General features: G+C 36.1%; 1 protein-coding gene across 1 annotated transcript; it reads left to right on the top strand.

Annotated features, from left to right (window-relative positions):
- The first annotated feature begins 3,193 nt into the window (after positions 1-3,193).
- LOC113045213 (one cut domain family member 2-like) lies at positions 3,194-25,007 on the top strand. The gene is made up of 2 exons (XM_026205432.1): positions 3,194-4,385; positions 23,978-25,007. Exons 1-2 carry the CDS (start codon positions 3,356-3,358, stop codon positions 24,265-24,267), a joined length of 1,320 nt encoding a protein of 439 aa, XP_026061217.1. The 5' UTR covers positions 3,194-3,355; the 3' UTR covers positions 24,268-25,007.
- The last annotated feature ends 996 nt before the right edge of the window (positions 25,008-26,003 follow it).

The following is a 26,003-nucleotide window of genomic DNA, read 5'->3' as shown; positions in this document are numbered from 1 at the left end:
ATAGACAAAGTTCCCTTCAAACAAGATTTGCAACAAAGATCCGATAAAGGAAAAGACAAACTGCAGGAAATTTGGGTCTAACATAACTTTTCTCGGTTAACTCAAACGTTTATTTGATAAATAAACCATTAGGTGTAACATTTAAACCACACAAGATTAAATGAGCAGAAATAGTGCGACGCAATTTAAAGCCACGTCGCTTTACATTTAAAAACAAATATTAAAAGAAAATAAAACTGGGTGTTAATGTTAATCATTTACTAATGGAGTAAATCTGTAAAATGCAAAAGAAAAAATATCCGAAACATGCTTTACATCAGGCTACATTTCTACAAAATATAATAGCAAAGGCTGAAAATCATATTGTAAGTAATTAACTACTAACAACAGACTACATAAAATAGGTTACAGATTGATGCTGATGATTTGCACATTATAGGTTTATAATAATAGGCTAATTGTGGTCATATCAAATAAATCTTCAGCAAATAATAAACTTAGGACATTTTGACTTTTTACTGGATCAAAAAACCACATGCATTTAAATGCATGAAAAACTAGTGAAGTTTTACACACTCGTGCAGATAAAGACGCTTTACTGTTTTGGCATACACATTTTATGCATTTAACATTTTATACATTTGTAAATTCAAACAAATTGCACATAGCTGCAGTGCATAAGAGAGTCACACACGGGTGTCCTGTCAGAGTCTGTGCCGGTGCACGGGTGAATTACCGGCGAGCGCTCGCGCATCCATCACGCCGGTGCACAGGCAGCCGATACTGAAGCTCCAGAGCCGCAGCGCGCGCACAGAAACACATTCACTGCCGGCTGCAGAAGCCTAATTCATTTCCAATAGAAGTGCTCATCAATAGAGGGACATTAAAGCGAGAAGACACAGAGCTCATTTGTGTAACGTTGACTAAGACAGTCTAAAGTGAGGCCATTACTTCTGCAGACCTCTCTCAAAGATGTGCTCACATTAGAAGCATCCTAAACACAACAACACCGATGATAAGAATTAAAATAATTAATAATAATCTAACTACCGCAACTTTCGAAAACGAGGCAACTATCATGATGTTTATCTAATATTATTGGTATTATTTCATGTTTATTCATGCAAGTTAAAAAAATGTGTTTCGTTTGGTTACATCTAAATAAAATCATATATCAAATATTATTTCATATTAATTAACCTTATGCATAATGTTGAAAAATACTAAAAAGCCATATCAGGAAGAAATAACCGCTTAAAATAAATTGCAAATTTTTACAGCATGATAAATTACCGAAGGCCCATAATTAAGCAATTCGGGGAATTTTAGATATCCAAAATATTAAGCTTATATTAGGAGAAATTAAAATTAAACAAGCTATTGTAAAATCAAGTAAAAAGCTAATAACAAAAATATTAATAGGCTACACACCGAAGAATATTTCTGCAGTTCCTGCAAGTAACAAGATTTTTACAGCAATATTATTTTTATATGATATCATAATTATTTTATTTGTAATTATTACAGAAAATACCTGTGTTTTTAGGAAAGCGTCGACTGCGTCTCGCCGAACCTGCTGCTGCTCGCTTTGCGTTCATTCTTCTCTGCACCAAAACTTTCTGACCTATGTGCCCCCCCCTCACCCCGGGTCAGAAAACATAATTAATCAGTGTCAGTCGATATATCGATCCGATTTATCAATGACCACCCAAAAGGAACTACATGCATTTCGTGCCAACGCAGGAGAGCTGAACAGTTACGCGACATGAGCATCACCACTTATGTTATAAATCTAAAACATGCTTTAGTTTGCATGGACAATTATAATAGAAAATATCAATTTAATATGATATTTTAAATAAAAAATATATTTTGACCAATTATATGTTTGTATATGGTCACGCGAGAGTTTTCAATACAATAATCAAGCATCAAGATATTTGCATTTTCAAAAAGAATAAAACAATTCTTGTTAGAGAGGTAGGCAATTATGCAAGCCTATATTTATGGTTATTAACATATATGAGAGGATAGCAGGCCACATATTTGCTGTTGTAGTAATATTATATTATGAAAGAGGCCACACTCTGTTTGGGTAATACTCTGGTAATGTACAAGCATATTGTCCTGCAGTTAATAATACAAATAATAAATAAAAAAAAAACATTCAACCAACATACAAAACTACCAAATTTTGCCATAAATCCGATCGCAACATCCAATCATTGCTGTTGATAGTGTTAAATACATGATTTTGACTCTACATTTACGCGGTATAGTCCTCACCTCACAGAGTGACCACTGATAAGATGCTCCTAAATATAAGACGACTTTCACAGTAGTCTATCCTTTTCTGTGAAGCTGCTTTACAACGATTTGGATCACGAAAGGAGTAACAAATAAACGGGAATTGAATTATGCAGCACAAAAGCAGTCATATACATCACAGGTGTATTTGTAGAAATAGACAACAATACATAGTATGGGGCAAAATTATACATTTTTCTTTTATGCCAAAAATCATTAGGATATAATGTATGGTTACTATATTAAAACTTTATATTTGATTAGTAAATTACATTGCTAAGAACATAATTTGGACAACTTTAAAAGCGAATTTCTTTATTATTATTATTATTATTATTTTGCACCATCAGATTCCAGATTTTCAAATAGTTATACCTCGGGCAAATATTGTCCTGTTATTTATTAATCTTTCAGATGATGTATAAAAAATAAATAAATAAAAAATAAATAAATAACACCCTTATGACTGGTTTTGTGGTCCAGGGTCACATGAACACACACGCATACAGATATATATATTATTAATCCGATATTTTATCATACAATATTATTATTTTTTTAAGTATATATAATAGTATTCATAGGCTAAGTATATCCTAAACTAAAATAATTAAACATGCTATAAATGTGGCAGATATTTGTTCTCATTTAGTTGTTTTCTTTCTATAGAGAGAAAGCGAAAACACTCACATACAATGACAGAACAGACGAGACTTCAGCACCGCGGACAGCGCACGTCTCTCTCTCTCTCTCTCTCACACACACACACACACACGCTCTCTCTCACACACACACACACACACTCTCTCTCTCTCTCTCTCTCTCTCTCACACACACACACACACACACACACACGCTCTCTCTAGTTCAAAGACAGACTCGAGTCCCGCCTCTCGGTAGAAGCGCTGTTGTGCTGCGAGCGAGCTGGACGCGATTTAACCAGGACAGAAGCTTCGGCGCGTCATGTTGGAGAGACCAGCTTTGAGATCGATGGATTGGTTTTGAAATCGTTTTGGGGAAAACACGGTCTTTTGGCGCAGCTCTCGCGATGGAACTCACGATGGAGAACATGCACGGCGTTGCGTCGCACGCGGGGGACATGATGAATTCCTCGCACGGCAGACCCTCGTCGGCGTCCCATCGGGGCTTGGTGTCCCACGGGCGCTCGGCGATGGTGTCCAGCATGGCTTCGATCCTGGAGGGCGCCGGTGAGTACCGGAGCGACCCCGCGCTGTCGGGCCACCTGCATCCCGCTATGACCATGTGCGAGTCGGGCATGAGTTTGTCCAATACGTACACCACCCTCACGCCGCTTCAGCACCTGCCACCGATCTCTACAGTCTCAGATAAGTTCCACCACGCGCATCCGCACACGCACCCGCATCACCACCACGCCGCGCACCAGCGCCTCGCCACCGGGAACGTCAGCGGGAGTTTCACCCTCATGCGCGACGAGCGCGGCCTGGCGTCCATGAGCAACTTATACAGCCACTATCCCAAAGAGATGTCCGGCATGGGCCAGCCGTTAACCCCGCTCTCCAACGGCCTCGGTCCTCTGCACAACTCCCAACAAGCGCTGTCTGCCTACGGGCCCGGCGCGCACCTCCCCAACGACAAGATGCTCTCTCCAAGCGGCTTCGAGTCGCACGCGGCGATGCTTTCCCGGAGCGAGGAGCATCTCGCGCGGAGTTTAGGCGGACACGGGCACGGCATGATCTCTAATCTCAACGGGATGCACCCACACAGCCACCTGCACTCGCAGGGGAACGGATCCATGCTGGCGGACAGAGAGCGGCACGGCGGCGGCGGGAGCGCGCACGCCGGAGGCACGGGGCAGGTGGACGAGATCAACACCAAAGAGGTAGCGCAGAGGATCACGGCCGAGCTCAAGCGATACAGCATACCTCAAGCCATCTTCGCGCAGAGGATCTTGTGTCGGTCCCAGGGAACTCTGTCGGATCTCCTGCGCAACCCGAAGCCCTGGAGTAAACTCAAGTCCGGGCGCGAGACTTTCAGACGCATGTGGAAATGGTTACAGGAACCAGAGTTTCAGAGGATGTCCGCCTTGAGGCTTGCAGGTAAGACATCATCACCTTCACACGGCCTTTAGGACATTTAATCCGGAAAAACTGTCAAAATATACACATTTCACACTCTTAAAATACATGCGTCTGACGGGGACATGGGATTTTACGCATTCATCAAATTGATACAAAATAACGCGTTGATTGAAACGTTCCAAACAAACTATAAGATGCAAACATGGCAGTTTTCTTAGGAAGCTGAACTGTAAAATGTGCTAAATGTATACATTAAATCAATTTCCACCTGATTTAACACATAAAAATAGTTTTATTGGTGTAAATTGATGTAAAAAGGTCGTTTAAATAATATTTTTGACTTGAATAAAACCAGTTAATAGATCTAGAATTACTGTAATCGGTGTAACCTGTTTTATATATATTTCAATCTATCTTATAAATCCACACACACACACACACACACACACACACACACACACACACACACACACACACACACACACATATATAGCTATGTTACAAAGTTACAATGTATCATTCCTACTTTAACCTATTTTTGTTTTTATAATAAAGTTTTCAAAAGCGGAGTTTGACAGAAGAGAGACTTTTTGAAATCTTCCAGAGAAGCTTTCTTAAAAGAAAAACCTTAATGTAAAGAACCTTTTCATTCTTATAAAAATAAATGCTTCAAAGATGATGTTTTCGCATCGATGAGAACCAGTTTTGGTTCATTAAGATCCTTTCAGTGAACTGTACATTTCAATGAGGTTCCATGGACCCGTTATTTCTAACTGTGCATATCAAAAAGATAAAGTATATCTAGAAAAAGCACGAACTAGACTTACTGTAAATGCCATTTTAGAGGCTCCCTTAATCTGTTTTCGAATTTTATTGTAGTTCAATTGATAATCATTCAGTGTGTGTGTGTGTGTGTGTGTTGGATTAGGTTCATTACACTTTGGTAAAGGAACCTACAAATGCCATTTAACAGTAAAAGGCCTCTGATTTTAACACAAGACAAAGAGCCCTCGTCTGGTGCGCTTGAGAGCCATTTTTTTCGCTTGAGAGCCATTTTTCTTTTAAGAGAGACGCCTTGGATTTAAAGAGTGTTGCGGACTGGATGAGCATCAAACATTACAGAACGATTAGCTGTCAGAGGCTGATAAACGACAGATGGAGGTCGCCGCTCGCGGGATTTCTCGCAAATGCTCATATTTGTGTGTTTTTCCGAGTGTCCCTCGTCCTCTGGGTCCATTTGATGCCCCTCGACTCTCACCGGGGCTCAGAAAGACCACCAGCTGATCGATAGCGCAGTTTCCCAGCGTGCTTTTGAAATGAAGCACCGATCGATGCTCGACTCCGGTCCTGAGAGGCGGCTGCGCGCGCTTTGTTCTAACGCGCTGTTTACGCGTCCGTTTCCACGCACGCGCGTGACGCGGCTGCATTTGCATGCGTCTGATGGGGACCTCGGATACGCACTCATTGTGTAGGCAAATTATCCCACTGAGTAGAGTTTTCTTAGTAAACCTAGGGCTTACCTGCAATTATTACTTTAAAAAGCTACATGATTTAACACATAAGAATAGTTGCATTGGTCTAAATTAATATACATAGGTCGGTTAAATAATATGTTTGTGCTGAATAAAACCAGTTAATATAAATGTTATTAATTTTAGGTTACCTTTTTAAGTCTAGATCTACCTGGAAATTACTGTAATTGCTGTAACCTGTTATTTTGTAAATCTATATATTAACTATACATTTGAACCTGTTAAACTCATATACACAATATTTATGCCTACTTTAACCTATTTTATGCTTTATAATATAAAAATATCTTCTAATAAAAAATATTAATTAGAAATAAATTAGAAATCTATATCTCTATATAGAAATCCATTTGACAGTAGATATATTTCGGCAGGTGCATGATCTCTGCAAGATCATCATAAAAATGCATGAAAGTAAACTGGTTACTTAGATTCAATTAAAGAAAACATGGTAGTGTGCACACAAATTTAATTAAATTGCATGAAAAAGCATGTAAACACACACATTACAAGAAACTCTTTCAATACTAAAAAAAAAAAAAAGGTAAAGAGCCTAATAAAAGCAAAAGTGTGGTAGCATTAGAGCTGTGAAATACTCCACCGCATCTATTCATCATATTGATATTCCAGATGGATTAGTGTCCTAATCAATATATATTCTCAGCTCAGGTTTAGGGGGTTGTGTGGACTGAGACTCATGAGACGTGTGTGGTTAGAGAGGGCAGCGTTAGTGACCTGCGCTGGACACATGTCCACTCTGTGTGCATCTGAATGTCTAATGGATCACATGACAACTCTGATTAATTACTGCCCAGCATCCTCTCTCTCTCTCTCTCTCTCTCTCTCTCTCTCTCTCTCTGAGGTTATTCTGACCAACACAGCATTCAGATCTGCATCAGAGGCATGTCACTCATCTCTTAATCATCTTTTCACAAAATTATACTTCCTGACACCTACATGCATGAGAAATAAAGACCACACAGTCTTTCTTTAATATCTCAATGATAGAAAATGCCCTGTAATCTCACATTTCTCCTCTTACTGCAAACTGTAAAAAAAAATCTAAATTGTAGATTAGAAAAAGAAACCGATTTAGTTGCCAAAAGCATAAAAATACAGTAACAAGGTTTTAAGTTTTACAGACTGAAATTAAATTTGCATTAAACAAAAAAAAATAAATAAATACTTAAATCTTACTTAAATAGTGAATTTAAGTAAACAAATACAATTTAAATATAAATGAAATATATAAACAATATAATAATACAATAAACAATTTCACAACATAAAACCCTACATAACATAATTATTTCAGTGAAAACCATCAAATGTGAAGAGAGGATTCTGGGAATGTCAATTTATGGGTTTTCACTGTTAATTATAATATTTTTATAATTTTATGTTTTTCACTTACAAAACTATATTTTGCTGAAAAATTACATTTAATGTCCCATTAGATCTATCACAGTTTACCATTAATCAATTAACATTTACCGTTAAATCAACAATAATTTAGTTTTAGAAGAGAGTGTTATGATGTCTGCAATCAAAAGTCAGAGATCTCAAATATTTCTTATTCATTTTATACCTGGACGACAACTAGTGACTTAAATGTGACATTTCAAATAGTATTAAACTGAAAAACTGTAAATACTCTAACAATAAGTTTTATTTAAAACTTTTAAATTTAGTATTTTTTTTATTATGATATAGGAATGTGTAACCAAAAGATAATTGAAACAGGTTTAACGTTTAACTGGACTTATATTTAATGCACAAATATCCTTAATAAATATTAAAATGTTTTATGCTTTATATAGAATACCCTCAGACCATGAATTTGGTCTAGAAATAATTTTTATTCAGAAACTGCTAGCAAATTTCACAAATAGTAACACACAAAACTAAACGCGAAATTTTTAAGTTTGGAGTATTTTATTCCAATAAACCTTTTAAGTGATTCAGCTCCATAAAAACCTGAGAATATTAGAGACTAAAAATGAATGGTCTTCCTTATAATCAAGACCATAAACCGCCGAAGTCTATTTAAGTATTTTATGCTCTGCAAACACTTTACAAGCGCAGAGATATTGGTGCTCCGGAGGCTCTGGTGAATCCATCTTGAGAATAAGCCTCTAATAGAGCTCTTACACAGACACGAGAGGGTCATTGAGCGGTTTAATAACACACGAGGAACGTGAGGACAGTCTAATAAAGCTCTGTGTTTAAAGACACTGAATCAGAGACACAGCGGGAGACCCGAGCTACACTCAAATCCACAGCAGAAACACATGCATTCCTCACTGTTAGTTAATGCATGAGTCAATGTAAACGAATGAAACCTTACTGTAAAGTGTTACTGATAGTCATAATGTTGTATAATGCACACTTAATATTTTCATAACTCATAATGCATTGCAATAATTATTTAGAACTTTAAAAAGCACACTGAGAGAAAACTGAAAAGCAAGTCAATTTCACACATAATTACAAAGAAACAGTAATGCATTGTAATAAACAATGCATCTTAAATAAAAGTAATGCATTGATCAAAACATTACATTTTAAAGATACATTTTTTGTTGTTGTTTTTTTACAGTGTAATGCATGAATAATATAAAAAAATGGGCATTAAAGAATGCATTACACATGCATTTTAAAGGTCTTAATTTTTATGTGTAATTTAAGTCATTATAAATACATTTATAATGCATTATGATAGAAAGTGTTCACTTATGATTTAATTAAATCTTTAACCTGCATTTGAAACGGGAACACAGAGGTTTTCAGGTTTTATACGCAGATAATCCAACACAGCATTAAAGAATGATTTATAAAGAAAGCACAGATGATAAAACTACATACAATAATGTGTTTCATTATAGTCTAGAGAGCACAGAGATGAACCTAAAATCATTTCAGTGATTCCCAAAGGAAAGCAGCTGCACATGGACATCGTAAGAACACAAGAATGTGATTTATACAGCATTTATACAAAAATGCTACACAAAGAGTTTATACACAAACAGTGCATGTATATCTATCGACATCTAAATCACAAATGCTACTGTAAGTGTTGATTTCTACAACTCAAGAAACAATCCATAAAAGTGACAGAGCATTAGAGCATTACAACAGCAAACGTCTCGGAAAAATCACAGCAGTCTCTCATAAAGCAGCTGTAAACATTAACATCATTATTCTACTGGCACTTATGAAGCAAAAGCAGCTCGTCTGATGTTTTTAAAGCAGATTGTAAATGTCCAAAGCTGATGAGGACTGAATACAGTATACTACACACCTTACTGTACACTAGGATGATAATAGTACGGTATGATATTCTGTCTCATTGCATCTCTACATTGGACATTGAATTTAATGGCATTCAGTTATCATTTATTAATAAGCAAAATCAAAAAGGAAGAGCCAAAATGATGTTAATATCTGATGGTCATTTTATATTTGCAGTATATTTTCCAGTTTATCAAACAAAAAAAAAGGAAGGTTGTGTCAAGCTATGCAGTGCATTAAAAAAAATTATAAATAATTTTAAAACATTATTACTTGAAACAAAATGTTTATGTTTACGAAAATGTTTAACTTAAATACTAAAATAAAAAACGGTAACACTTTAGAATAAGGTTCCATTAGTTAATGTTAGTTAACTACTTTCGTTAACATGAACTAAGCAAGAACAATCCTTCTACAGCATTTATAAGTCTTAGTTCATGTTAATTCCAACATTTACTAATGCGTTATTTAAAACAAAAGTTGTGCTTGTTAACATTAGTTAATGCACTGTGAATTACCATGAACTAACAATGAATAACTGTATTTTCATTAACTAACATTAACGAAGATGAATAAATACAGTAATAAATGTATTATTCATTGTTTGTTCATGTTAATTAATAGATTAACTAACATTAACTAATGGAACCTTATTCTAAAGTGTTCCCTAAAAAACATTTTTGTATCTTTAAAATCATATCATAGATTTTAATAAAATTCTTAAAAAAAAATCAATTTTCAAATTAATATATATTTATTTATTTATTTATTTAGCTGTGCGTTTCTGTCAGTATTCGTAGTCTACATACTTTTAATTTTTTTTTTATTTGACTTAGTTTTAATAGTAAAAAGTGAATGATTGAAGTGAAACATAACGAGCTGAAATTGTTTCAATATTAAATTTTCAACTTCCATTAAAATCTATTTTACTTCATGTAATGATTTTTTTGTTTAATTTTAGTGTCAGATTTAGTTGTACTTATCTATAACCCTGAAACTGATTAATAAAAATGTATAAAAACTATACAGAACTGTTAAAAATAAACTTATTAAAATACAATAAAATTAATACAACTTTAAAGTGAAAACAAAAAACTAAAAAAATCTCAAATCACAATATTAACACAAATAAGTCAAGCGCACTGCATTCTGGGATACAGTACTCCATTTAGCATGCTGTTGCATACTATGCCAAGATTTGCATACTAGTACTTATACTAATATATTATATATATATAGCAGAAACAGTAAACAGTATAGCAAAATAATGAACAGTATTTGACCATTTTGAGATTCAGTCAGTGAAAAACCTGTATTGCTCAAACATCAATATTAGTGTTAAGTTCTGATCCCAAACCAGTGGTTGGTGAATTCTGCCTAGCAACACATGACCACAGTAACTAGCCAATAAAAAACCTGTGCTATTGCTTGATTTTCCAGCTCTGAATCATCTCCAGACTGAACTGTGAATATCAGCAGACGTGCATCTCTCTCGTTCATGTATTTTAGATCAATAACAGCTTCACAAACCTCACTGTGCATCCATTATATGTGAGAACATCTACAGCACGAGCGCGGCAAAATCTGCAACTTTTAGTCCATTTTAAATTCAGGATGTAGTTCTAATTAAATACACAATAGCAATACTGTCAGATTTAATATTATGCTGTTTTTTTTAAAACCAGTTGCACACATATTATCACACTGACTAAGAAGAAAATCACAGCAATACAAATAATGAACTAGCAATTTTATCTACGTTTAAACATTTTACAGTTTAAAAACAAAAATGTTATGTATAGTATTTCCTCATTTTAAGTAAACGTGCATTGAAAAGGCATTGTATTTTACATTACATTATTAAATTTCCTTACGACAGAGTTATATTTACACTACAAACTTATTCCATTCGAGTCCACAAATAATTATAATTCTTAGTATTATATGGACTATTAAAGTTTAATTGAACAAGCATATGGAAACGGCCTCTTAATCATCAACCTTTCACATAATATTATTAAATTTACCTTACAATACAGTGATATTTGAGTATTGTGAACTTCCATTCAAGTCAAAAATCATAATACTTATCATTTTTGGCCTCGTAATCATCAACAGTTTTCATAATAATATTTTTTGTTTATAATTTACCATGACTATTCATGGAGAAAAACAAGTAAAAATAGGAAAATTAGATAGATAGATTTTTTTTATTTTATTAATAAAACCATGTTAATATATTCGGATATAAATAATAAAAATATATAAAAAGAGGTATTTGATCATTTAAACCATCCAAATATTCACGATTCAATTAAAATAAATAAAAAATAAATCACAAAAAAATAAACATTAAATATGATTAAATAAAATGTACTTAAATAAAATACCACAAATATATTAAAATAGATTTATGTGGTTTAATTACATAAAATGAAATATAATGTCCTTATAAGAGCACTTAATAAACAAAACACCCCAAATATATTCTAATATGATAATGATGCAACAAATGCATATAAAAAATACTCAAAACTGTCATATTATCAGAATAAAATCAGTACATTACAGACAGTTCTGTATGCTGTTTTATATTCACATCACAAAACACACACACACACACACACACGCTTCAGAAGAATCCAAAACAAACCAGTCTCTTCTTTCCCCGTCTCTCTCCTCAAAAGTGTGGAAATGATGGTTAGCGTGTTTTAGAGGAGCATGAGATCTCAGAACATGAAGCAGATGATGTCTGACATGAAAGCAGACGGACATTGATTGAGAGAGCTTTGACTTTGTGAGGAGCGCAGGATGGAGGAGAGCTGCTGAAGTGATCGATCGAGGCTTTAATAATTGAGAAGCGTGAAGGAGGGAGACGTGGAGCTGCGTAACACACTCATTGCCATGAATACACACACAGATATTAACACTGAGGTGAGCAACGGCACAACGGGTTCGAGAAGAGAAAGGAAAAACTGGAGCGAGATGCTCCACTGATTATCATTTGTGTCTGTCAGCAAATACAGAAGGTTTGAGATGCACGTGCATTGTGTTCACACAAAATAACAGCATTTATCCTGCATGCATGCATCTGATGAATGAAACCAGCACTAATATATTCACATAAGATGCAATAAAAAAATAAAATAAGTGCATTTGATTAATACAAATTGCATTAAATATATTCACATAAGATCATTAGGATATGATAGCTGCAATAAGATACACATGCAAATATTAAGATGCATTTTCATTAGCAAATTCAATTTGTGTAAAAAAAATAAAAAATAGTATGAAATTAGAATAATGCAAAACAGGTGCATTTCCACTCTAGAGCTCTCAGATATTTGGTGTCATTGTTTATGTAGGTGTGACTGTGCATGAAAATACAGCGGTCTGGTCGCATGTTTAAACGCTTCTACCTGTGCATATGCAGGAAAACTGTGGTGTGTGTGTGTGTGTGTGTGTGTGTGAGGTTGGGTTACAGAGTGTGTCTGCACTACAAATTGTTAAGGCTTATCTGACTTGCGCTGAAACTGTATTGATTTCCTTTCCCCTGCTCGCTCTTACATCTCTGGGGCTCTCGCCAGCAGCAGCAACCAGCCGTGCAACACACACACACACACACACACGGTTGCGCAGACCCCTTCCCTGCAACCCCACCAGCTTTCCCATTAACAGATCTGTCTCTGAAACACACACATGCAGAAACAAATGCATAAACACACACAAACACATGCAGCAACACGAAACAAACAGATGCACAGACATGCACAAATACACAAAAACATGCACACACACAAACATGAGCAATTACACAAACATGTGCACAAACACACACACAAACATGCACATAACAGTGTGTGGGATAAAGCTGAGTTCATAATACTTTTTCTGCAGTATTGTATAAGCATTTTATTTTGCACATTGCACATTTCAGCATGTAAAATATGTAGCTTAATATTTTTGTATAAATGTAAATATTTTTATAAGTCTCATTTTAATTCACATTATAACCTAATACATATTTTTTGTATTTATTTTAATATTTATTAATTATTATTTTATTGTATTAATTACTTACCACTTTATTTTAATAGTTTATGCTATTCTTATATTGTATTATTTGTTAATTTCTATGAAGTTCAATTTACTTTAAGTAGCTAATATTAGAGCAAAACTAACTTATTTTATTTAGTAACTCTGACTGTATAGTTCATGTTACATTTACATGCGCAGTACATACTACTTCCGGTTTACTCATCAAACTGGAAAAAGAAAGTCGAGTCTAGCACATTGCATTTTGGGACACAGTGTTATGTTTAATGTGCTGTTGAAACCTTTCCATTCTAGTTTTCATACTTCATAATGCATTCGGTTCCACAAACTGTTTTTTTTTTTATTAAACAGCAAATGATTGCAAACATCCTGGAATATACTCCACATGTCACCTGCTCTCAAACACAATCATGAACACATTTATCAAGATTCATTTCAGTGCAGAAAACATGCTTCACAAGCACTCCACTCTGCCATTGGCTGGACAATCACATAGTCCCGCCCCCAGAGCATGATTGACAGGAGCTCAACCAAACAGATCAATGTTCTGAATGCAACAGTGTTTCACTCTTCAGACATCAAACTAGCAAACTGATGTGAACAAAACATTTCAGCTTTAAATTCACATCTCCGAATACAATAATTATATATATGAAAAAAAAGTTTTAATAGGACATATCTATATGGTATGAAATCCTTTAGACGTGTGTGTGTGTGTGTGTGTGTGAAATGTTCAGCATCAAAAACACACTTGAGAATAACACACAAACATAAAAGAAAGATCTTCAAGTGATGGTTTGCTCTTGCAATGACTTCTCTGCTTTCAGATCAATCAAACTGTCTATGAATGGCGTTTAATTGAGCTGCTGGGGATGGACCTGGTCTGTCAGATGTTTGTCCACTGACAAATTGATTTCGGAGACCAGTTAGGAAAGCCCCAAGACAAAGACGAACTCGTCCTGACCTGGACAAAGGGAAAACCTCGCTTATATTAGACAACAAACTCGCTCGCTGATATAGTTCATATTATCTGATCTAACTATAACCAGATTGGTTGAAGGGCCTTCTAATCTGTGTGAGATTTCATAAAGACATTCTTTCAGCACATTAATGCTAAAATAAAAAATAAAAATAAAAAAAAAGAATCTGTGTCTTTTAGAGCCAATATGAACCTCTATAAAGACTTCATAAAATCCCAGTCTCATTAAATAAAGTTGAAAAGTTCTAAATCAAGCTATCTGGAGGTATACATTCAGATTATTTAGAAATAATTCATCATATTATAAAATGCAATTGCCCTAGTAATGCATTTTTTTGGGAAGTAGTTATTTAAAAAAAAGATTTCTGTGCATGATATAGGCTTAATTAGTGGATTGGTTGATTATTTATAATTAGCCTAATTTTTAACTCTCTCTCTCTCTCTCACACACACACACACACACTCAGAGATGAGTAACTGAGGTCAAACTCTGTTTCAGTCGCATAGGATGCTGCACAGTAATAAATTCTCGACATGTTTCTTTGAATTATTCGAGCAGATCCACAAGACAGATATTAACTACTGTCTGCATTCGTAAAAGTGCTATTTAATATCTAAACAAGCAATATAAATATGAATTCTTCTGAGGTGTTTGGGACTATGAGGCAGCCTGCATTAAAAAAAGAATCAATGCTTTATAGGCTAACTCACCTAATAATATTGTGATGCTGTTTTTTATCATTATTATTTGTTGACATAAATCTTACAGTAATAATACATTTTTAAACATAATATTAATTCCAGAAATAGGTCAGATAACCCGCTTTTATTTCATTTCACAGAAAACCGCTTGTCAAATTATTTCTTTCTTTATCGGACACTCTCATTTAATTTCATTATTATTTACTCATCGCGCGCTGATATGGATGGACTTTTTATAACAAACACGCAATTCATTAATAAACACATTTTTATGTGAGTGCAGATCGTATTAAAACGTGCATGGAAATTAATTATTAATCTTTTATTTTCACAACGAAAAGTCGTGAAAAAAAAGGATTTTAATTTGTGGTGCTTGCAGAAAACACGAAGAACAGATTTTTTTTTTTTAAACATCACATTAATTTTATTATTTCTTCTTTAGCATACATTACATAAAATGTATCAACAATACATCTCGAAGAACAGATTTATGTGGCGCGTGCACACGACATGATGCCAAACACACACACACACACAAACACACACAGAAATAAAAATCGAATTAAATTATCCGCTTTAACCTTATTGTTGTCAAACGCTCAGTGCATCGATGATGAGCATTGACATCCTCTCAAAACCAGCACAGCTTCATTTTACCTTCACTCATACTGAACTCTTAAGATAAAATATATATATATATATAATTTATCAAGGTATTCTACAGAATTTTAATATTGCATTTATTTTATTAAATCAAATCAAATAGCCTAAGATATTGTTGAACTCAGAATTTAAGCCAGTGAACAATTCACTTGAGGACACTTGGTTCCGTATTACGATTTTTTAAAAATCAGCATTGTTTGGCAAAAAAGAAAGAAAACACTGTTGCAGTGATATTTTAAAGGTGCTGTAGGGAACTTTTGTAAAAATATATATTTTACATATTTGTTAAACCTGTCATTATGTCCTGACAGTAGAATATGAGACAGATAATCTGTGTAAAAATCAAGCTCCTCTGGCTCCTCCCAGTGCTATTGCCATTTGCAGAAACTCCATCGCTCCCGGTAAAAATAACCAATCAGAGCTGCGGTCTGTAACTTTGTTTGTGTTCAAAATGTAGAAAAATGTATATAATAAGCAAGTACACCATGAATCCATTTTTTTCCTGAATCACTAGGGTGCACCTATAATAAGTGTTTATATTCGGACTATTTTAGATTGCTTCGGGGATACCGCGGCGGAGTAACCCAGTACCTTTGTGATTCTTCATAGACATAAACAGAGAGAAGTAGTTCCGGCTACAATGTTCTTCCGCAAGACGCAAGCAGTTCTGTTTATTAACCGCTAGAGCGTCAAAAGTTCCCTACCGCAGCTTTAAGCAGTAGAAAGGAGCCGCATTGATTAAATAACTGCAGCAACATGTACTGGGTGTGTATTGTTGATCTGGTTTGTGTTGACTGGGCTTTGATTGACATGATGTTTCTCGCCAGCAGTAGCCCGGCCTGCGCGGGAGAGGGTTCGTTTCACCGCTCCCAAAAACAGAACCGCGCCGCTCAAGCCATCGATCCCGAGCCGAGCTGTGAGCGGCCTGGTGCGGTTAGTTATCGACCCCGCCCCCCGCTCTCTCAGCCACGCCCACACGCACGCAGACCACACCCACCTCAGCAGACGGCATGCTCACATATGTACAATAACTGCAATGTTCATTTAATTGACCTTTTGAGGTTCAAGGCTACCGAAATAGGATTTATTTTGCACAAATGTTTTATTATTATTATTATTATTGTTTACATACTATTTATATATAGCTACACAGAAATGGACTTTAGCGTGCATTTTACATGCAATGGTTAGGTTTAGGGTATAGGTGCTTATTTGCCAAAATACGCCAAAATGCGTATCATATGCACGCCAAAGTCCCCCCCCCCCCAAAAAAAAACACACATTGAACGCACTATTTATGTCTACTGCAGCCTTGTTTTAACTCATGTCAAAAATTCAATATAACTTCTAAATATATGTCTAAAGTTTATTGTAATAAAGTAAATCTAATCCTAATCTGGCACCGTTGCTTTGGTATCAGTTTAAAACTGCCTACACATTAAAATGTACAATGGATCATTTTCTGTAACAATTAGGCTATAATCCAACCATTGCAGAAGCAAAACACCTTTTTAGTCACAAGAAGCATCTTCACAATTTTACACATATTAAACGACTGGTTGAGTCTACACAAACACACACAGACACACACTAAAGTTTGTTCAGAAGAAAAAATTAAAGAGTTAGCCTAAGCAAAAGAATACGAGATTGTGATTAATAGATTAGATGAATTAATGAATACTGATTTAGGCAACCCTCATATTCTATAAAAAACTGCCATATTCAGAAGAACATAGGAAATATAAATAAAGGACAAACTGCAGCAGTATACTCATCCATCTGAGTGATAAGATATCAATATCAGCGCTTATTGGATTACAAAACTAAACAGACTCTGCCCATTAAAATGTCATCTGCAAACATCACACACACATCCCGAGTTCAATGTCTTTTCTGTGATTATGCGCCTTCCTTCACACGAGTCAACATGGATAATATTCGTATTTTATCAGTGCGGGTTTATGCAGTCTTGATGTCACAGACAACCCTTAATATGCTGTCTGATATATTTTAGTGTTTACAAATGGTTCCTTATTCTGGCGCAACTGATTCTGATTTATTGCAACCGGTATTAAAAGGAATAACAACTAAGCTGTTGAAAACCCAAAATGTTCAGCAAACTCTGGCTGTATTAAGTGCTGCACACTGTATTATTATTGAGCTGGAGATGCAGAGTTATCAAAGCTGGCACGCGCTGCTGTGAGACACGGGCTATATATTAAATACATGCTTCATGGGAAGGTTTAAAAGCAAAGGTCAATCGATTCCTGGACTATTAACTTGTTAGGAAAAGGGTTCAAATGAAGCAACTGAATGCGGTTCTCATAATAAGCGACAATAAAAGGGTTTATATACTGTCTAAAAGGATTTATGCTGGAACTCATTTGGACCTGGAGGAGCTAGAGGTCATTTTTTGCATTTACAGATATTATTTAGCTATGCAACCAGATTCGCTTTAATAAGGTTATTTTGGTTCGTTTGCTGAAATGAAATGCATCGTCATTTGGTGTATAATATAAAATAAAACAATTGGCAATCGGTTTCATCTTATTCTTTCCATCTTAACAGATCTACTAATAAAAAGTAAGCATTTCTCTGTTCGAGGCATATAGATCAGCATTTTATGGTGTTTTTGGTAATTATTAGCCTATTTTCCCACAGTCTTGCATTGCATTGCGTTCATTCACCAATGCTCCACGCTTGAGATCTGAACAAACTGTGCGTGAAATTATAGTGTTGTGCATTTTCAGTGTTTTAGCTAGGCTATATGCATTGTCTACTCGCCCGTTGCAGTTTCTGTTTTCCATAGAGGCACTGTTAGTGAACCGCATGGTTATGCGCAAAGTCCAAAGACATCTGAAGCCAAATGACTGTTGTGCATTAGGGAAACTCCTTAACATTTTCTGAAATCCCACCTGTACTATTCAAAATGGCGCACATGAAACATTATTGGCCGTGCGTCTCTACACACGCACGTGGCGACGTGACGTTACACTGAATGCAATCGACCGAATGAATGCATATTTAATTGCATCCTCATTTCCGTAGTGTTTTGCACGTGCACTTGCTCTGGCATTTTGATTATTCTTGCAGCTGCTTTTTTTAAATGCTTCTTGTAGTCTATTTTATATGCATTTGCTAAATAAACATGTGGCTAAATATTGAGTGAATAATATCAATTTTAGTACGATCATATTAGCTTATTATTCTTGCGGTAGGCCTATATCTCCTGAATGGTGATTCTGAATACATTCGGGTTCAAAATAATAGCCTACTTTTTATCTTTAAGACCAACATTTGAGTGCAACCATGTTAGGCTATTATCATGGCTGTATAAATAAATAAAGCAAGGTAGGACTGTACGGGCTGCTCGGTGTTTTGAACGGATCTGCCGGTTTGAATGTTAAAGTGCGTCTAATGTGCGTCTTTCTTCTTTCTGTCTGCGCTCTGCTGTTGCCCTAAAAGCTGCAATGATCGATTTTCCTCTGTTTTCTCTTGCGCACGTGGTCCAGTAATCAGGGCCCCTTCCCGGTCGATCGATCCGTATTGATCCCCCACGGAGCGCGTGACACCGGGAGGAGGCTGGTGGGGAAGAGCCGAGATGATGCTCGATACAGAAACAGCAGACAATCGGACAAAAGAGCTGTACATATTGGTCAGAGAAAAGGAGAGTCTATATCTTATTCTCCATCATTCTCCATGTATGCTTTTGTTTTGTCTTCACATCTGTCCAGCAAAGACAGCTACGATGTTCTTATGAATCAAAATACCGAACAAACCCTAACCTAAAATATTCAGAATGTTCCTAAACGTCTCTCAATAAAGTTTAAGTGATGTATATAGCCTACACCTCTAAAATAATTTAAATAATATAGTGTATTAGTCAAGGGTGGTTCTAGGGTGAGTGGAGATTTGGGGCTTAGCCCAGAAAAATCCATGTATGTGACTTTTTATTTTAATAAATCAGAAAGATTTACCTTGTTTAAAATATACAAAAGCAATAAAACAAATTTAAAACATTTTATTTAAAGTACTGAGGAAAATACATTTGCTTTTTGCAAACAAAAATTAAGAATTGCAAAACAAATGAAACAGCGGAAAACAATGATTTTGCAATATATATTTTCCATGGTCATATCTATTAATTTATTGCTGCTTTTATTTTGCATGTCAGTCTAGTTTGAGCTTGCCATACATACCATTTTTCCTTTGCGCTTCACTTTTCTGCACGTCTCTCTTTGTGGCACTGTTTTGACGTGGGGGCGGAGTCAAGGGACGGGGGCGTGTACAACACGACTCCCTGGAAGTGACGTCATCGGCCCAAGACACAGCTCACTGATCCAGGTCCTGTCATGAGCAGAGACTTTCGAGTGGATCCTTTATTTTTATTCAGTAGCATTATGTTCATGTTTTCGTTTTATTTACTTTATTAACAAATATATGTGTATTAGCAGCTTTGCTCAAGTTAAATAAGTTGTTAACATGAACATCTGCTGTTTGTTTCTCTCCATGTGCACACTTTTATAGCATTATGTGTATTAAGATCGCAAATCTTTTGAGTCAGTTCGGGAGTTCGGATCAGGATCGCGAATCATTTGAGTCAGTTCGGGAGTTCGGAGCGGGATCACAAATCATTTTAGTCAATTTGGAGATCGCGAATCATTTGAAGCAGTTCGGGAGTTCGTAGCGGGATCGCGAATCATTTGAGTCATCTGACTCCAGTTTGGGAGTTGGAGCGGGATCGCGAATCATTTGAATCCATTTGGGGATCGCGAATCATTTGAATCAGTTCGGGAGTTCGTAGCGGGATCGCGAATCAATTGAGTCAATTTGGGGATCGCGAATCATTTGAATAAGTTCGGGAGTTCGTGGCGGGATCGCGAATCAATTGAGTCAATTTGGGGATCGCGAATCATTTGAATAAGTTCGGGAGTTCGTAGCGGGATCGCGAATCATTTGAGTCAATTTGGCGATCGCGAATCATTTGAATCAGTTCGGGAGTTCGTAGCGGGATCGCGAATCAATTGAGTCAATTTGGGGATCGCGAATCATTTGAATAAGTTCGGGAGTTCGTGGCGGGATCGCGAATCAATTGAGTCAATTTGGGGATCGCGAATCATTTGAATAAGTTCGGGAGTTCGTAGCGGGATCGCGAATCATTTGAGTCAGTTTGGCGATCGCGAATCATTTGAAGCAGTTCGGGAGTTCGTAGGGGTTTCGCGAATAATTTGAGTCAGTTTGGGGTTCGCAAATCATAGCTGTATATGGATAGGCATTTTTAACTAATTTAGTAGCTAGTTTAGTATTTATTTAGTAATACGTTTTCCACGCTTGTTAAGGTGTGATATGTGAACTCGTATTTTTGTTTTAATGATGTGCCTTTTAACAGTATCAAGTATATTCTAAAACTAAACAAATCGTGCCTAAAAAGTGCATGCATCTAGGCTAATGTAAAGTTACATGATTAAATCATACTAGTGCGCATGTGGATTTTGAGTGCGTTCTTTCACTGCATTATTCGGTGTATTCAAATGAATTTATGAATGCATGTGAATGATCACAAAATTCAAGATATGAACCCTTTGTGCCAAAAGGGTTCTTTCTTGTCATTATAGAACCCTTTTAGCATAAGTTGAGTGAGTTGAGTAAAGAACCCTATGGTTCTATATAGATCCCTTTCTTCTAACAGTTTGTTGTCATAATTAGTTTTGTTAGTCTATAGATACATATATAGAATCATAAAATGATTGGTGGATTGATAGAGAAAATGATGGATAGATAGATGCATGAACTGCTGTAGAGTCAGTATTCTGATTGAGTGATTCTGCATGTGTGTGTGTATGGTATAGTAGTGTGCTTGTGTGTGTGTGTGTGGTGGTATGAATATGATGGATGAGTGAGCTGCAGCTTTAGAAGGCAGCAGTAAACAGATTTGACTGTGTAGGGTAGATCGATTGGCTCATGGCTCTCTGTAATTAGACATACAGCGCTTGGCCTGGCATCAGCCTCCTCAGCACAATCTCACCGGGAGAACCCTCACACCGCAAGAGTGTGTGTGTGTGTGTGAGAGAGAGAAATACAGACACATGCAAGAGAAGGAATATCAGAATTCTACAGTAAGAAACAGAGAGGGATGTTCCGTGCATTAGCAGACGATTAGGTTATGTTTTAATGAATGATAAGATGCAGGACTGTGAAACGCTGACATCATGGATTGTGTTGCACGGACAGATCCTGCTCTCTGTGGTGCTTGACGCTAAACGTGGAAAGCGCTTGGGCTTTGGCAGTGTTTTATAGAATCAGCTGCGAGCACGAACACATGAATAAAAATCCTCTGGATGACTGCAAACAGCTCGCAGAGGAAGAGTGGATTTTGCCTGAGGGTCCTCAAACATGAGTCCCACACTAAACACACACACACACAGAGTCACTGAATGTACTGGTTTGTGCTTAACTACAACAAATATTGGTCAAATATACGTCAAAAGCACATTAAATGCATAGACCTGCAAAATGCACACTCTTAAAAATAAACATATTTATTGGCATCAATAGTTCCATGAGGAACCATTGATTTTTAGAACTGTTCACTGAAAGCTTCTTTGGGGAACCAAAATATTTTAGTTTATTTTCTTTTAAGTTAAACACAAAACAGAATTATCTGATTGCAATGATACCCTTAGGAACTTTTTCTCAGACAGAATAGCCTCAAGAGGTGAAAGAGGAAGTGTAGATAAACGACCGTCTTGCTTGGTCTGAATGTGATAATGTCTAATTTAAAGATAAATGTAGTGGGAAGGATGTTTGAATGCCTCGACCATTGTTCGTCTATGCCATCTTCGAGAGCAGGGAGTAGAGAAGGACAGCAATAAAAAGCACTAAATAGATTTTCTATAAAACCGCATTTGCAACCTTTATTTTATAAAGTGTAACATGGATTTTATGCAGTAATTTGGCCTTCACTGTCTGATTTGTGTTATTATTGGTTGTGTATTGCACATTTAGACATATCTGGGGACAGTATGCATGCAATATACTCCAGGAATTATAATCATTACAAATAACTATTCTATAAGTAGCAGAAATTATTTCCTGTGCATTATATCATTTAATGTGGGTGTTCTATTCTTCTGGGGCTTACAAGCTCAGAGACATAAACTGTTTGGATAAATAAAAATTATATATATATATAGATTTAAATATGAATCAGATGTCTGATGACTTTGAAACCGAGTATGTTTCCTGTAAAGATAACAGGCTTATACTAATAGTGGAATGTTTATTTTTATCCAGGAGCTTGACTTTTTGAAGCTCCGCCCTTTTCTGAAAAGGGGGCTGGAGCACCAGCTCATTTGCATTTAAAGGAACAAACTCCGAAACAGTGCGTTTTGGGTCATTCCCTAAAGTGGCAAATTTAACAAGCAAAACAAAACTTCATGTATACACTCTGGGGACAACAGAGACTTCTTTTACATCTTCTAAAATACATTCCTTTTAATGTTATGATCAAATGTTCTTCCAGTAATATTCAAAAGAACATTTATTCAAAGTTCTCTGGTCTGTAATGAAGTTCTCAAAACGTTAGCATAAAATGATCACATATACATCGTCCATATAATTTTTTTTTTTTTTTACTTTTGATGCTTGTCTGACATTTTTTGTTAGTCTACTACTTGTTTCAGAACGTTCCAAAAACATTCAAAAGTAACATTTCGATAATGTTTGCAAAACGATGAAATGGAATGTTCCGTTAACACTCAAATATCCAAGAAAAACATTAACGGAATGTTTGTTTAAAAAGTTCTCTTGACTTTAACAACATTCTCAAAACGTCAGCACAAAAACATTATTTATACTGTACATCACTTATGGAACGTTTTTCTTCAAATATTTTAGTTGGACGTTCATCACTTTTTTTTATTATTATTACGTGTTTCAAAATGTTCAGGTAACATTCAAAAGCAACTTTACTATATAAAATCATAAAATGCAATCTTCGCTAACAATTTTTTATGTTTTTTTTACATTTTAAAAACTGGATGATTTAAATTTTTCGAGAACATTCCAAGAGAGACAAAAAAATTCCCAACATATTTTTGTGAGCTGGATATAAATGTATTAAATATAAACTGAAATCTAAATCACACTATCAAGGTGTTAGATATTTTTAACTAGTATTTCTGACTAGCTATATGCATATAGTGCTTTAAACCCATTTTTTGTTTACCAAGTTTGCAATCAATTCTGAAAACTAACAGACAGAAATCACACTCTATTGAATGACTAATGGTTTCCTTCATCAGTTTTCTACTGGATGCATGAATTTCTGGACGTTGACTTCTTGTATTTTCACTCGTCTCTTTCTCTGTTTCTCCTCCTGGCAGCCTGCAAAAGAAAGGAACAGGAGCAGCACAAAGACAGAAACATGGTTCCCAAGAAGCAGCGCCTGGTCTTCACCGACCTCCAGCGGCGAACGCTCATCGCCATCTTCAAGGAGAACAAGCGGCCCAGCAAAGAGATGCAGATCACCATCTCGCAGCAGCTGGGGCTGGAGCTCTCCACCGTCAGCAACTTCTTCATGAACGCTCGCCGCAGATGCGTGGACCGCTGGCAGGACGAGCACGCGGTCAGTCCCGGGCCCGGCCCCTCGGGGAACACTTTCTCCAAGGCTTGAGCGTCTCGGATGCGGAGAAACCCGGTCCAGATGCAACATCTGAGCAGCAGCTGATGATGATGATCTACGGCGCACATCAAACCTCACAAACCTCTTCGGTGCACGGCGGATGTGGATGAATCATTTGCATTAGTTATTTTAATTCATTAGTCCTGTGTCTTTCTCCCCGTGGATACTTCAGTCGTTCCCCACCTGTGCTTGATATTTGAGCTAAGACATCTCTCATCTCAGTCTCTGGATTCGGACGAGCAGAATATTCTCTCTCTCATAGAGCAGCAGAAAGAAGGAAAAGAAGGCAATACGTATTTTAGCACACGACCCTTGGTTCTCGACTCCTTGACCTTTGACCTGTCCTTGACACATCAGGATGTTTAAACATGTATCGCGGTAGCTCCTCGCCGTCTCAGTCTGTACTTTCACTGCCAGCGTGGCGCCTTGTTCTTGCTCCAGCACAATGATAAAGGGATGCAAAAATCAATCAGTCCTCTGTATCGGCCCCTAAAGAATCATGTTACCGTAGGGGTCCTACAGAGGGCTTCATCTGCACAGAGCAATGGCGCCACCTCCTGGAAGACCCCAGAAAGACACGCTTCGTCTGCTGCAGGACATGCTGCCTTCAAGTCTGCTGTTTTAGCATTACTCATATACTATTATAGTTTTTTATTTAAATTAGTTTTTAAAACTAAAGTTCTGTTTTAAAATTTGTTGTGGTTTTGCCACTTTAATTATTTTTTAAAACGTATGCGTATATAGTTTTTATTAATTTTATTTCAGTTTGTTTAAGTATCATTGCTATCATTTTATTTATATTTTAAATATTTTTATTTTTATATAGGTTTAAGCAATTTTGTTGCATTGTAATTGTTTAAATTTAAAAAAAATATATCTAAATATTAGTTATTTAAATATTTCAAGTTGAAATGAGAAATGTTGCCTTGGCGAGTAAGTTTTAATATTTAATTTCCATTAAAATGTATTAATTTATTTAAAGTGCTGAATTTTTACTTTTATGTATATGTATAGTTTTTAGTTTTAGTTACCATTAATAACCCTGAATCAAGTCAATTTACAATGATACCATTTACCATTTTCCCATTATTTTTATTGCAATTTGCACAATCTCAAGGAGGAACGACCCAAAAAGACTTGAAGGCAGCATGAATCTGTCTTTTTCTCATCCATGCGCTTTTTTTATCCATTCATGTCTTTCATCCAAAAGGTATTTTCCGTTACCAAAGATGAAACAATCAGTAACCAAACAAACGCAGAGTAAAAGCTGTTGATTGTTTTCCTCCTGTTTGTGGAGACCTGCAGCTTTAGTGGCCAAACCTAAAGGTAAAATGTCACTGTATGATAACTGAGTGCCAACGACAGATGCCTTAACGATAATCATAAAGGAAGACTCCCTTCTTTCCCACGAGTCTGTGCGGGAGAATCTGACAAATCATGTGAAATCCTTCAGACAGAGGCTGAGAAACACTCATCCGTTGTTTTGGAAGCCAAATCGTTCCATATACCAAAACATACTGATAATGAAACTGTAAATATCTTTCCTCCTTGTTCTCTCTCTCTCTCTCTGTTCCTCTATAATAACGATGCGGGTAAAAATAGTTACATAGACACAAAGTTTGTATTAAACCTCTTGACTCTTTGTGCTCTGTTGTGCATAAACTAAGTGTAAAGAAGCACCTTGTGACGACGGGAAATGAAGAAAAAAAGGGATTGTTGTGAATAAC

The sequence above is a fragment of the Carassius auratus genome, chromosome 27 (assembly GCF_003368295.1).
Source record: "Carassius auratus strain Wakin chromosome 27, ASM336829v1, whole genome shotgun sequence".
In the NCBI taxonomy this organism is placed as follows: domain Eukaryota; kingdom Metazoa; phylum Chordata; class Actinopteri; order Cypriniformes; family Cyprinidae; genus Carassius; species Carassius auratus.
Note: the sequence above shows the minus strand (reverse complement) of the source record. Positions and strands in the feature narration are given on the sequence as shown.

Coding starts and splice junctions, on each gene's coding strand:
- LOC113045213 (XM_026205432.1), top strand. CDS start 3,356: ATGGAACTCACGATGGAGAACATGCACGGCGTTGCGTCGCACGCGGGG. Junction 4,386..23,977: donor GTCCGCCTTGAGGCTTGCAG/GTAAGACATCAT, acceptor TCCTCCTGGCAG/CCTGCAAAAGAAAGGAACAG.